We start from the raw sequence: 15,717 nt of genomic DNA, 5'->3' as shown, positions 1-15,717 counted from the left end.
TTCCGTACAGAGCTGAAATACCTATGCTTTTCTAATGGAATGAGGAAAGCCCTTTCCAAAACATGAAAAGTGGAGCCCAATACATGCTTACATATTGGTCAAAGAAAAGCATCCTCTGGTAGGAATAAGTAAACTTCTATATCAATAACCATTTTGGCTTAGTGATAAGACATATTGGTTATTGATATAGGTGGTTGCTTAGCTTGTTCCCAACCCCAAAGGCTGCTTTTGTTTATTAAAAATAATAAAATTTCCTTAGACGACTGAAATGTAATCACATGGTATGTCTCCTTTTAATTACAAGATTATCCTAAAAACATTTAATAATTAAATCGACGTACGCTAAGATCCAAAATGTAGTGAGGCGTGTTAGGTTCATGTGCGTTGCTACTTTTTCTGTTATGGAGAAAAAGTACGATTAGTAGATTATATTATATGATAGTGGCAGGCTGTTAAGCAACTCTCTTGTCTGTATCTTAGTTTATCCATGACCTCATCTCGCACGTACTCATAAACCACTTTTGAATTATAGGGTTTCATCAAAACAAGCTGTTTTTTCATCCTTGTATTGCTCGCTCTGACCATAAATTTCTAACCAAGCAAGGCCATCTTGTGCAGCGCATCTCAAACAGTAAGCACCGTACCCCTTTGATCATTTTCTCGTAATTATGCAATTTTTCCATTTAACCAATAAACAATTAGCAATTAGTTCAGTTATCTCTCGTAAACAGTTGACATTGAAGCATTCGAAGCCAAATTAGTTTGGTTCGTGTGCAGAAGCTGGAAGCTGTAAAGCTGTACGTAGTAGCAGTGAAGGGTTAAATTATGGCAAGAGGAAAAATCGCGATCAGAAGAATTGACAATCCAGCAAGCAGGCAAGTGACTTTCTCAAAACGGAAAAGCGGATTAATTAAGAAAGCCAAGGAACTAGCCATCCTTTGCGACGCTCAAGTTGGAGTAACCATCTTTTCCAGTACTGGTCGGCTCTATGAATACTCAAGCTCCAGGTTCTTATTCTTTCCTTCTTATTAAACAAATTTCATTCCAAATTAACCATACAAAATATTTGCAGGACTGATCATTTGAATCTTAGTTATAAATAACATGTTCTTTAATTTGAGTGACAGCTGAGACATTATATGCTCAGTTAGAACACAAGTAATTATATACTAAAAATTAGGAGAATTAAATTAATTAATTTAACTCATTATTCACGGAGCTAGGTGAAAATAATACCCGTCAATCTTAATTAAGCAGCTTTCTAATTGGTCCTTCGGCCTGCAGGGTACGTACTAGACGAATTAATATAAACGATGTATGAATTAGGATGAGGGGTTTTTTACTTTTTACCATAGGGTTAACCTTTGCTGGAATAGGTTATATTTCTTGAAATTTTGTATCGGGGACATGCCTTGATAAGATAAGATCTGCTAGCCTGCTAGTATGAGAATCAATATGAAAGTGTTGGAAATTTTGGGGAGACTTTATTAGAAGCACATTAAATCACTCAAATTCTCTAGAAGTGAAGGAAAGTGTTTTTACTTATTTTCTCAACTTGGCTTTAATAAAATGACCATTGGTACCTATTTACTTATCAACGCTGTACGTTCTAACGTGCACCTTTTTTTCCAAATATATACATGTATAGAATCATGTATGCATTCTTATATTAATATTCTAATACACGAACAAAGTAAATACAAATACTGGAAAGGAATCGAGGTAGTCATACCTTTTAAATAGCTTGGTGAAGATATACATAACTTGGCCTTATGACGTCACAAACTCGAGCTCAACTTCTTTCTTGAATCTTCCCTAACTCATCTTCTTTTTACATGGAAAATCTGTTACCTATCTACACAAGATTCCTCGTTGTACAGCTACTACATAAGCAGTGTTGAAACCTTTATTTGGCTTCTTGCCATCAATATAATCCTTCAAAAGCAGTTAACTTTTAAATTCTTGATAGCATTAATTACAGAAAATATGTTTCACATTCATTTCAATCTTAAGATTCATCTTTTTCAAATCTTCAAGAATTTCAGGTTTTCCATGGGGTTGGTCCCTCAAGACAATCAGCATTGATACTGTTATTTTGTGATTTGAATTATTTCATTGTATTTTTTATGAAACTCATAATCCCTATAGGTTTAGGAAAACTCGTTGTCCTAATAGATTTGAAAACGGAAAACCTATATAGGGGCGGCGCAATTACAATAGTGGCCTAAAGCCAAAAAATTTATGAGGCCCTTAAACCTTTTTTAATTAGATTTCATATATACTTTATCTGAAATATATTTTTCTTGCTTTTTGGGTCAAAATTCGAAATATCAAGAATATATTTTTCTTGGTTTTTGGGTCAAAATTCGAAATATCAAAAAACAAAATCTGATAATACTTTATTAATTGATAGTAAGGTTAATCCTTTTATATTTTTTTCTTTTTCTCCTTCTTGGATTCATTATCATTTAACTCAAATAAACAAGGACTTGTTCATTTTAAAAACACAGTCTATATTTTTTAATTTATTTTTTTATTGTTTGTTAAAAATTTACCAATAACACATTTGTGGTAATTAATCAAAGTTTCAATTTAATTATTTATTTTTGAGTTTTGAGGTGCACGTGATTCGGTTTTTCTTGTTCACATATTTAAATTCTACTTTATTATATAAAAGAGTAATATATACCTATGAAATATACATACAGAAAATAAAAACTATCACATCAAAAGATAATATATAATAATAAAATTTTATTCTATAAACTGATAACTTTGATAAATGATAACAAATTAAGTTAATTTTACTTTGTTTACTTTGATATGCTTGCAAACTTTCAAAAGAATGAAATAGAATTGCAATTCTTGTTATTCAACGTGCTTTAAGTTTTCTGTTTGACAAAATATATAGCTCATATGAAAAGAAGAGAAAAAGCATAATTACAAAGAGAAACTAAGGAAAATATGACCTTAAAAAGGAAAACGAAATGTCATATATCCGTATCTCCTTTTAAAACTTGTCCTTTTTGGCCACTTCTTTCCTTCTTATAAACATTTTGTACTTTTTTCACTACCAAATCCAATATTTCTATGAAAAGATTAAGCTAAAACATTAATTATTGGAGTATTTGCTTCGCACTTCAGCCGCTCTTGAACCTATAGTCCTTGTCAAATTGAAAAATCTTTCTTTTATAGGTTTGAGACTATTTGGGATCTATATATAGGGGTTGTAGTTGGGTATTTTATAGATTGTATTGTGCATTTCTTCTCATTCATAGTGAAAAACTCTCATTGCTTCTGCCTTGAGGATTAGGCTTAGCCGAACCTCGTTAAATCCCTGTGCTGATTTTTCTTCTCTATTTCCTTTGTGTGTGATTGTGTGTTAGTTAACTCACGATCTTCCGCAATAATTGGTATCAGAGCAAGGTTCGGGTTTCTACATATAATCTACAGTTAAGATGTCTTCATCATCTTCAACAAAGTACGAAGTAGAGAAATTTGACGGGAGTTCTAGTTTCAGTCTATGGAAGATTAGGATAAAATCGTCCCTGATGTTACAAGGGTTATGGAAGGCAATTGTTGAGGATTTTCCTGAAGAGATGACAAAGACAAAGAAGGCAGACCTGAAGGAGAGGGATTTGAGTGCGATTTTTATGAGCGTTACAGATAGCGTTCTTCGGAAAATTGCTGAAGAAAATTCTGCAACAACAACATGGAAGAAGCTGGAAGATATGTATTCTAAGAAATTGCTAACAAACCGCATCTACTTGAAAAAGAGGTTATACAATCTCCGTATGAACGGAGGTACACATGTTAAAACTCACCTTGATGAGTTTAATTAAATTATAATGAACCTGAAGAATGTGGATATCAAAATTGAAAGTAAGGATCAGGCCTTGATTGTGTTATGTTCTTTACCACCGTCTTATGTTACTTTTGCCGATACGCTGCTATATGGAAAAGATAACATTTCACTGGAAGATGTTAGTAATGCACTAAAATCTAAAGAGTTGAAAAACAGCTTTCTAGATAGCAGAATTGAGGGCGAGTCTTGTTATTAGAGGAAGGACACAACAAAAGGACTTTAACAGGAAAAAGTCAACTGCCAGATCAAAGTCTAGAGCAAGGAAGCAAAACTATTATGAGTGGTGGGGGGGAGGGGGGGAGGGGGCAAGGTCACTCTACAAAAGAGATTGTCCTAAGATGAAGGAGAAAAGAGGAAAGTAGAAAATAGATAATTCGGCAAATATTGTTGACACTGGCAATAATTCTGATGATAGTGACTATGTAGGGGAAGTCTGTGCTGTGAGTTCAAGTCATGGGAAGAATTCTTGAGTTCTTAATTCTGGTGCTACTTTCCATAGGTATACACACAAGAATTGGTTTACAACTTACAAGCAAATAAGTGGGACTGTCTATATGGAAGATGATAATCCATTACCAATAGAGGGGATTGGTAACATCAAATTGAGAATGTTCGATAGAATTATCATAAACATTGAGTGTTGGCATGTTCCTCACATAAAGAGAAATTTGATTTCTCTTTTGACTTTGGATGATCAAGAGTATAAATTTCACTCTGAGAATGGAATACTTAAAGTGTGTAAAGGCTCCATGGTACTCATGAAGGGTAAACTACATTCTAAATTGTATCATCTTCAGGCCAGTGTAGTTGAAGGGGAAGTTGTTGTAGCTTCTGAGAAAAGTGACCTTAATCAGTCTCAGTTATGGCACTTGCGACTTGGTCATATGAGTGATAAGGGATTGCCTTTGTTGAGTAAGCAGAATTTGCTAAATGGGAACAAAAATCAAGTTTTAAATTTTTGTGAGTATTATGTGTTTGGTAAAGAGACAAGGTAAATTTCAGCAAGAAGGCCAAGCACAAGAACAGAGATAAGTTAGATTATTTATATTCAGACTTGTGAGGTCCAAACAGAGTTCCCTCCAAGAGTGGTGTTAGGTATTTTATGACTTTGATTGATGATTACTCAAGGATGGTGTGGGTGTATTTTCTGAAAATAAAAGATGAGGCATTTCCGACATTTGTTAAATATAAGACGATGGTTGAGAGGCAAACGGAAAGAAAAGATAAGCGTCTTCGAACTAACAATGGGTTGAAATTTTGCAATTCTGAGTTCGATAATTTCTGCAGCAGAGAGGGCATAGTGAGACACCATACTTGTGTCGGAACACCACAACAAAATGGTATTGCAGAATGTATGAACATAACGCTTTGTGATAAGGAACGAAGAACACTTTCACACTCATGTGTTAGTAAGATTTTTTGGGCTGAAACAATCAATACAGCTTGTTATTTGATCAACAGATCTCTATCCACAGCTATTGAGTTCAAAAATCCCTTTGAGGTATGGTCTGCTTCGCCTACTAATTATTCAAATTTAAGAATATTTGGTTGTCCTGCTTATGCTCATGTGACGGATGGAAAACTTGAGCCGAGGGCAAAGAAGTGCATATTTCTAGGGTATGCAACTGGAGTGAAAGGTTATAGATTATGGTGCACAGATTAAAAGACTCCAGGGCTAATTATTAGTAGGGATGTAACATTCAATGAATCTGCCTCACTGGACAGTCAAGGGAGAAGGCAATAGCAGAAACAGACCGTGGTGTCAGTTATCGCATAGAGCTAGAAATTGAATCTCTACTAGCTCAACCCAGTAGTTTTAAATGAGAGGAAGTGGAGGAGGTGCAAAATATTGATCAAGATGATAATATTAATGTACCTGCGCAAGAAGAACCATATAGCATTGCAGCACAAAGAGAAGAGATTGACCAATCGACTACGAAAGTTTGCAAACGTAGTTAATGGGAATCTTCTTGGATATACTAATCCTATAAGATTTTTTTTGGCAGTTGCAGAGACCGTTGATGCATTTGAGTGTTATAGCTATCCAGAAGCTATTCCGACTACAGAACCAAATCGACGGATTAGTGCTATGGTTGAAGATATTGAGTCTCTTAACAAGTTTAGGCGTTGTCTAGACTTGGTTGATATGTGCGGCAATGGGTAGAGTCCTCGTGAGGGATAAGGGCAAGGTAGAAAGACATTGTTCCTATTAATGAAGAGAATTCAAGCCAATGGGAATATTTGTTATTTTGCGGCTTGAATTATTTTCTTGTATTTTTAGAAAACCTATAATCCTTATAGGTTTAGGAAAACTTATTATCCTAATAGATTTGGGAAAGAAAAACCTATAGTCCTTGTCAAATTGGGAAACCTTTCTCTTATAGGTTTGTGACTATTTGGGATTTATATATAGGGGTTGTAGTTGCGGATTCTATAGATTGTATTGTGTTTTTCTTCTTATTCACAGTGAAAAACTCTCTCTGCTTCTGCACCGAGGATTAGGCTTAGTCGAACCTCGTTAAATCCTTGTGTTGATTTTTTTTCTCTATTTATTTTGTATGTGATTGTGTGCTAGTTAACCCACGATCTTCCGCAATAGATAAAAATGATAGAAATTCGAAGAGGAGAAGTATTCCTAATCGGTCGTTTTCTTTTGATGAAAAGTGGAGGAAATGATATTTATTTACTTCTCTTAACTTGGCTAGAACAAAATAATCATAGCACCACGCATTTATAGGCATTCTTGTATCATGCACCTAATATACCTATATCATAATTTACTTCTTGACTTTTTAAATTCCAAAGTACATGTTCAAAACCATGCAAGTATCCTTTGGAAATTTATTTTCGAAGTAAATTCATATACTTGGGATGAATCTAATACATGAATTTACTTAGTTCGTGTAATTATAAAATTAATGTAACAATACATGTATGTACGTTTTGCACATGTATTTGGGAAAGGAAAAAAGTCTAGATAAAATAGGTGCACGTACTGGACTAGATATATGTTAGAACATTCCTATAATTAAGTACCTTTTAGCCATTTTATTTAAGGAAAGTTGAGAGAAGTAAGAAGAGTACATTCCTCCGCTTGTGTTGAAGAGAAACCATGATTGAGAATCCTATTCGTTTCCAAAATTGTCAACATTTGGCATCAAAGTTAATTGTCTTGAGAAATATGCGGATGAAGATTTGAAAATGAATGATCTTCAGATTGAAATGAATGTGAATGAGATTAGCTAGATGATGGGACGGGGACACGAGGCTGAAGACATTATATTTTTAGGTAGAACTATATGGAGTAGCTTTTGAAAGATTTGAGGATAAGGAGCCCACCGAGGTTTTTAATCCTGATAAAGCAGTTGCCTATATGGAGTAGGGATGGGCATTGGTCAGTTCGGTTCGGTTGTGAATATTATCGGTTCAACATATCGGTTATCGATTTATATAAATATGCTAAACCGATAACTGAACCAATAAGATATCGGTTATCGAACGTTATAGTTCAATTATCGATAAGATAACTCAATATATAAAGGTAAGAAGCATAATGCATAACGCACATGGACTGAACTTCAATCACTGAAGTTTGCATACATACATAGCCATTTCGCCATTCCATTTTTCTTGTAAAATACATACTTTTGTTTGAGATGTGAGAAGAGAAACGGTCGTAGGTATAGGCTACACGAAATAAGCTCACAAAATAAAAAATCATAAAACATGAGCACAAAATAAAGAATTGAAAACAATAAAACATCCCATATTTTCATGGTAAAATCTACTGTAAGGTAAGAGAAAGGAATGAAAATTTTATTTTTCAGTTTGGGTTATCAATTTTTGTAAAAGCAGTAGCTTTTATGAAAATCATTGATCTTATTGCTGCTTAGAGTCTGAACAATAAAAATTCATTAAAAAGGAAATCTGAAAAATAAAATCATATTATTTGATTAGATTCAACAAATCTGCTTCTATTTCGGCCAGTGAGTAAAAGAAGATTATTACTGAATGTTAAGGAGGTTATATCCTACATCAAATATACTCTGTCTGCTTCAGTTTTTGAAAGTACAACACACTTTTGCAATTTAAACTGCCATGATATAGCTCCCCTGAAAAAGTAAATAGATATCCAGTAGTGGATTTTCTATTATCAGTATCACCGGCCATTTCAGCATCCGTGTAGCCCTTCAAGATTGGATCAGATATTCCAAAACACAAGCAATATCCTATAGTACCTCTTAGGTACCTAAGTATCCACTTGACTCCTTCCCAATGTTCCTTTCCAGGATTTTCAAGAAATTTGCTAACAACACTAACTGCATAGGTAATATCAGGTCTGGTGTATATCATTGATAAACTTGTCCTAACTTTTGCAAGTCCATGAAAAACCGAAATAAGAATCAGCCAGACAAGCTTTGCAAGCAAATGCTTGTTAAAGGAGAAATATGAAACATTTGATTCTCATGAAATAGGTTGTGAACAAGGTAGCGAGGAAGATCCAAGAAAGAAGTTGAACTCAAGGTTGTAATTTCACAAGAATAAGTTATGGATATCTTTATCAAGCCATTAACGATGGATGTGTCCCAAAATGCTATTGTAACGAATCAATTATTTTAACGGAAGATGCGGGATAATTAAATCAGATTCATCCAAATTAAATTACGTAGTTCATGTTTTAAGAAATTGTTGTAACAATGATAGTTTTGTACGTACATGTATTTGAGAAAGGGAGAAGTCTAGAGTTAAATAAGGTACACATGGCAGATCCATGATTTTAAGGTCGCGGATGCTCACTTCCTTTAACGTAAATTTGCTACCAATCACATAGTATAGGTGCACAAATATTTGTGACAGTAAAAATAGTTAATGACAAAACTACGGCTAATATTATCGTTATGAAAAAAGACTTCTAGATACAATAAACTCCTAATAATAATATCATTATTAAAAAATATTCTAGTCACAGATCACAATTGAGCTCGATGACTTTTCATATATTGAAAACGATATATAATAGCATTATTTCTTATAATTACAAGAGCTTTTCGTTTTTCTATTTTCCACTTTTATAGTACGAAACTTTTCCTTTTGAGCCACAAAAATTATTAAGCGAGCCACAAAAAATATTAAGAGAGACACATTCTTTTCTTTTTCAATTTCTCTAGCTTTAATCAAATCTTAGGTCTTACTTTTTCACTTTTATGTGCCACAATGAGACAAATAAATGAAAAAGGAAACATCAACAATTGAAAGAATAAGACTATATTTGGAATTGGGGAAAGAAGAGAAAGTCAATGTGTTGTGGAAAAGTAGCGAATGCTTTGCTTAAGAATCGTACTCATCCAAACACCTCAAGCGTTAACTCTCGCCCTTGATCGAAAGCACCAAGGGATCTTTTTATTTACTTACTAGGAATTGACTATTCTATTTTAGTTCTCTTACTATTTTCTATATAACTACCAGAACTCACGTTGGGTTAATGGGTGTTTGAGTACAATAAATTCATACGTAGATCTACCCCTACTAGTCTAGGTACAAGATCGAAGAAATTTTATAAATATCAAGGCACTATATATAGACATTTTTATTTAAGCCAAACTGAGAGACTTGAACAAGAATATTTCCTTCACTTGTCTTCCAGCCCTATAATTTTTCATCTTCCGTTGGTTACTTGGTTAAGAGGAAGGAAAAATACAAAACATGATGTTGTTTGTGCTTTGAATACATCCATAGCACCAAGGGATCTTTTTAGTTACTTACTAGGTATTGACTATTCTATTTTAGTTCTCTTACTATTTTTTATATAACTACCAGAACTCACGTTGGGGTTAATAGGTGCTTGAGCACAATAAATTCATACGTAGATCTACCCCTGCTGGTCTCACGTTGGGGTTAATAGGTGCTTGAGCACAATAAATTCATACGTAGATCCACCCCTACTGGTCTAGGTACAAGATCAAAGAAATTTTATAAATATCAAGGCACTATATATAGACATTTTTGTTTAAGGCGGGTTGAGAGACTTGAAGAAGAATATTTCTTCCACTTGTCTTCCAGCCCTATAGTTTTTCATCTTTCGTTGGTTACTTGGTTAAGAGGAAGGAAAAATACAAAACATGATGTTGTTTGTACTTTGGTTGCATCCATAACACCAAGGGATCTTTTTATTTAATTACTAGATATTGACTATTCTATTTTAGTTCTCTTACTATTTTCTATATAACTACCAGAACTCACGTTGGGATTAATAGGTGCTTGAGCACAATAAATTCATACGTAGATCCACCCCTGCTGGTCTAGGTACAAGATCGAAGAAATTTTATAAATATCAAGGCACTATATATAGACATTTTTGTTTAAGGCGGTCTGAGAGACTTGAAAAAGAATATTTCCTCCACTTGTCTTCCAGCCCTATAATTTTTCATCTTTCATTGGTTACTTGGTTAAGAGGAAGAAAAAATACAAAACATGATGTTGTTTGTGCTTTGGTTGCATCCATAGCACCAAGGGATCTTTTTATTTAATTACTAGATATTGACTATTCTATTTTAGTTCTCTTACTATTTTCTATATAACTACCAGAACTCATGTTGGGATTAATAGGTGCTTGAGCACAATAAATTCATACGTAGATCTACCCCTGCTGGTCTAGGTACAAGATCGAAGAAATTTTATAAATAACAAGGCACTATATATAGACATTTTTGTTTAAGGCGGTCTGAGAGACTTGAAAAAGAATATTTTCTCCACTTGTCTTCCAGCCCTATAATTTTTCATCTTTCATTGGTTACTTGGTTAAGAGGAAGGAAAAATACAAAACATGATGTTGTTTGTGCTTTGGTTGCATCCATAGCACCAAGGGATCTTTTTATTTAATTACTAGATATTGACTATTCTATTTTAGTTCTCTTACTATTTTCTATATAATTACCAAAACTTACGTTGGGGTTAATAGGTGCTTGAGCACAATAAATTCATACGTAGATCCACCCTTGCTGGTCTAGGTACAAGATCGAAGAAATTTTATAAATATCAAGGCACTATATTTAAGGCAAGCTGAGAGACTTGAAGAAGAATATTTCCTCCACTTGTCATCTAGCCCTATAATTTTTCATCTTTCGTTGGTTAGTTGGTTAAGAGGAAGAAAAAATACAAAACATGATGTTGTTTGTTTTTTTGGTTGCATCATTACAAGTTAATAGCATGAACTCATGTAGGAATATCTTGACATTTTTATATCTCTTGATCGCCTTTCTTTCAGTTTTAGACTATTAAATATCCCATATGTATAAGATCTTCGTCTATCAGTGCAAAAGTATAGTAAATGTGGGGCTATCTGACGGGCAGTCACACTTAGGTCCACAACAAGAGTACAAAACTTAAGTGGCCCAGCACACTTATTTATATTGTGGCCAGCTATTACGCTAGGATACACTTTAATTTCTTTTGTAATTGTATAGTTAGCTATCTTTATAATTAGAACACTGGGGTATAAATATAAGTGGGGGCCAAATGTCTAAGTGGCTCGATTCATTTTATTCCCTTACTTCTCTCATGTCTCTGTGAAAGAACATTCCAGAACCATAAAACTTCATTGACGATTTCTTCAAATCGATCTCATTCATGGATGTTAACATGGTATAAGAGCTGAAAAAACACATCTCCTCTTCGTCCTCTATCGAGCGATACTAACCGTGTTCAGTTTTGTCCAGTTTTCGATATTCGACCAAAGTTTGCAATTTCGGTTTTTTTATGAAAGTAGTTGGAGCGTGTTTTTTTTTTTTTAACATTCATCGCTGGAATTGAAGATATTTTCTAGTTTGAGGTGTTTATCTGTCAAAGAAGTTGAAGATCTAGAATCATGTATCAAACCTAGGGTTTCTATCGTGACCTAAGATTTTTTCTTTGAGTTGATTTTGGGGATTTTGTTAGCTATCATCTTCTCAAGGCCTTTGCTTCTTCAGGTTGCGAAGAAGTTCGGTATTTCTTTTATCTTGCTAATTTTTATTTTAGAATATAGTATATCTGTGACTTTGTGTGAAGTTATCGTTGATATGGGTAGTTCTGAACCTAGTGCGTCTACTTCTATGTGTACTTCCATATTGATCCTTCTCCTCCCCTATTCCTCTCATCTTCTGATATTCCTGGTATTTCCTTCACTGTACCATTCTCGGGGGTTGGATTTGGAGAATGGAAACGTAATATGATAGTCTCTTTATCTGCTAGAAATAAAATAGGATTCATTAATAGGTCATGCATCGAACCTCTTGAAAACTCTCCTCAATATAGGTAATGGGATCGTTGTAATAATATGGTCATTTCATGGTTGACTCATTCTTTGTCAACTGATATTGCTGAAAGTGTACAGTACTCAGAAACAACTGAAAGTATATGGAAACAACTTAATAATAGATATAGGGTAGTAAATGGGACCAATGTCTTCGAATTAAAAAGGTAGCTTGCCTCCACTTACCAAGGATCTTTTGATATTGCCTCATGTTTCAATCTGGGATGAACTGGGGGGTATGTACACCACTCATGCAAATTCATGTGTTTGTGCTGCAAAAGAAGGCCTTCAAAGGGAGAAAGAGGAGGACAAAGTCCATCAATTTCTCATGGGACTGAATGAGGTGTATGTATGGTTTAGGAGCAATCTGTTGATGATGCAACCCCTGCCCTCTCTTGACAGTGTATATAATATTCTTCTACAAGATGAAAAGCAGAGACAAGTGAACCCAAATCCTTCTTTTCAATCTGAGTCAGCCTCCTTCAATGTGAATTCCTCCTTCAATAAATCCATTCAATCTCACTTTTAGCAAAAACAGTTCAATCCTCAAGCCCAAAAATAATTTCATCAAAGAGTGAATTTTGATCAGTCTAGAAATGTTGTTTTCTGCAAGTATTGCAAGAAACCTCGGCATATGGTTGAAAATTGTTACAAACTTATTGGGTTTCCCTCCAATTTCAAGTTCACAAAAGGAAGAAAGGGAGAAGCTAATATGGTTGAGAATTCTGATCTTCCTCATTCTGTATGTGTTCCTTTACTCAACCCACACAGCCTAGTGTTAGCCAACATGATTAGGGATCTAGGGTGCCTAGTCTGACCAAGCAACAATATGATCATCTCATCTCTTTACTTCAGCAAGCTCATACGTCTGATTCTGGATCTTCACTCAACATCATGGCTTCTGCTAACTTTGTTGGTATATACTTGCCTAAAAATGTAGCATATAATTTTAATTCTGCCTTGCTGACTTAATCTGATTCCTTAACTTGGATAATTGATTCTGGTGTTTCTGACCATATGAGATCAAATAAAAATTTCCTTATTAACATCATGCCACTACCAATTCCTTTTTTAGTTTCCCTTCCAAATAGTTATAAGGTCAAAGTTACTTGTACAGGGTCATTTGTACTAACTGATTCTATCATCTTACAGAATGTGTTATATCTTCCTTCTTTCAAACATAACCTATTTTTTGTGCACAGACTTACTGAATAATTTGATTGCATAGTTTAGTTTCCCACAATTTTATGTATTCAACAGGGCCCTTCTCTGAAGAAGCTTCTAGATCTTGGTAAACTGGACAGTGGTCTATACAAGTTCATTTGGGAAAAACCTTCTCAATCTCAAAGTATTTTGTCTTCTGCTTACACCAGTAGCTTATCACCTTTGTGCACTTCTAGTTCTCCTTTCTCTCTTGTACAAACTGTCTCTTCCACATGTAATAAAGCTACTATAAATGACATGGATTGTGTTTGGCATAACAGGCTTGCACATGTTCCTTTTACTAAAATAAAATGTATTTCTGAAATTTCACCTGTTATCTCATCTGTACAGTCTTTCCCTTGTGATATTTGTCCCATGGCAAGGCAGATTAGACTGTATTTTCCTTATAGCTCCATTTATACCTCTAAGCTTTTCCAATTGATTCATGTTGAAACTTGGGGACCTTATCACACTCTCACCTATTCTGATTCTAGATATTTCCTTAAAATTGTTGATAATTTCTCTAAGAGTACTTGGACTCATCTTATGGGATCCAAGAGTCATGCCTTTTCTCTTTTAAAGGCATTTGTTGCAATGGTTAAGACTCAATTTCATATAACTGTACAAAACATAAGATCTGATAATGCACTTAAACTAGAATCTAGTCATGTTGTCATTTCTTTCTTTTCAGAAAAGGGTATTACTCATCAAACTACTTGTCCACACACACCCCAACAAAATGGTATAGTGGAAAGAAAACATAGGACCCTACTTGAAGCATCTAGAGCTCTATTTTTTCAATCTAAACTACCTATTATGTTCTGGGGTGACTGCCTTCTAACAACCACATATATCATTAACAAACTCACTTCCAGATTACTGCACAACAAGTCACCCTATGAAATCCTTTATAACAAATCCCCACATTATTCATATCTAAGAACTTTTGGTTGTCTTTGTTATGCTACTGCCATAATACATCAAAGAGACAAACTTAAACTAAGGACATTACCTTGTGTATTTCTTGGTTACCCTTTTGCCAAAAAGGCTACAAATTATACAACTTACAATCCAAGCAATGTTTTATCTCAAGGGATGTCACATTTTATGAGAACTTGTTTTCTTTTGCTTCTGATTTTTTTCCCCTAACTCTGTTCATACCCAAATCCCCATCACTGCTGCTATTGTGGATGATGACTTTCTGCAAGCTTCCATTCCTCCTGTTGTTCCTCCTGCTCCTTCTCCTCATTCTTCTGTTGCTTCTCCTATTTCTTCTACTCCTTCTGTTTCTCCTCTCCTTACATCTCTTATGCCTTTCAATTCTAATGTCTTGCCCTCTACTCCTGTCATCTCTACTTTACCTATACCTAACCGTAGAAAGTCCATTAGGGTTCATAACCTTCCCTCTTACCTAAAAGATAATGTTCTGCAGTTTTCTCCTTCTTCTTTTTTATGTTCCAATGCTCAGCAGGTAGAATTTGAACCATATCACTACTCTCATGCTGCATCTGTTCTAGCATGGCAGGATGCCATAAGGAAAGAGTTTGAGGCCCTACAAGCAACTCATACCCGGGAAATTGTGGAATTACCTCAAGGTAAGAAACCCATAGGTTATAAGTGGGTGTATAAAATCAAGTATAAGGCTGATGGTAATGTTGAAAGATATAAAGCTAGGTTGGTAATCAGGTGTAATACACAAGTAGAAGGTGTGGATTTTAATAAAACCTTCTCCCGTGTGGTTAGAATGTCTATTGTCAAGTGTCTTATTGCTGTAGCTGTCAAAAGACATTGACCATTATTTCAACTTGATGTTAATAATGCATTCTTACATGGTGATTTGGATGAGGATGTTTATATGAAATTGTCTCCTGGTCTTATTGTTTCTTCTTCTTCTTCTTCTTCTTCTTCTTCTTCTTCTTCTTCTTCTTCTTCTTCTTCTTCTTCTTCTGTAAGCTCAATAAATCACTCTATGGGTTGAGACAAGCTTCTAGGCAATGGTATGCCAAGCTGTCTCAAGCTCTCTACTCTAAAGATTACTCTCATTCCACGAATGATTATTCGTTATTCGTCAAAGGCACTCCTGGTAATCTAGTGGTATTGGTAGTCTATGTGGATGACATAATCCTCACAGGTAATGCATTAGATGAGATAAATGGATTAAAGCAGTTCCTAGATAGTGAGTTCAAAATAAAAGACTTGGGGTCTCTTCACTATTTCCTGGGAATTGAAGTCACTTCCCATTCTACTGGTGTTCTATTAAATCAGAAGAAATTTATTCATGATTTGTTGCAAGAATACAACTGTTTGGATGCAACTTCTGTCATTTCTCCATTAGAGTTGAATCACAAATTGCAAGCCA

General features: G+C 34.5%; 1 protein-coding gene across 1 annotated transcript in view; it reads left to right on the top strand.

The window, feature by feature from the left end:
• The first annotated feature begins 490 nt into the window (after positions 1–490).
• Positions 491–15,717, top strand: part of LOC104110654 (MADS-box transcription factor 27-like) — a 28,723-nt gene continuing 13,496 nt past the window's right edge. Inside the window, exon 1 of the mRNA XM_070191944.1 lies at positions 491–1,007. Within this exon, the coding sequence (XP_070048045.1) occupies positions 826–1,007 (182 nt within the window). The 5' untranslated portion in view covers positions 491–825. The remainder of the gene's footprint in view (positions 1,008–15,717) is intronic.

Source organism: Nicotiana tomentosiformis, chromosome 12, assembly GCF_000390325.3.
Source record: "Nicotiana tomentosiformis chromosome 12, ASM39032v3, whole genome shotgun sequence".
Taxonomy (NCBI): Eukaryota; Viridiplantae; Streptophyta; class Magnoliopsida; order Solanales; family Solanaceae; genus Nicotiana; species Nicotiana tomentosiformis.
Note: the sequence above shows the minus strand (reverse complement) of the source record. Positions and strands in the feature narration are given on the sequence as shown.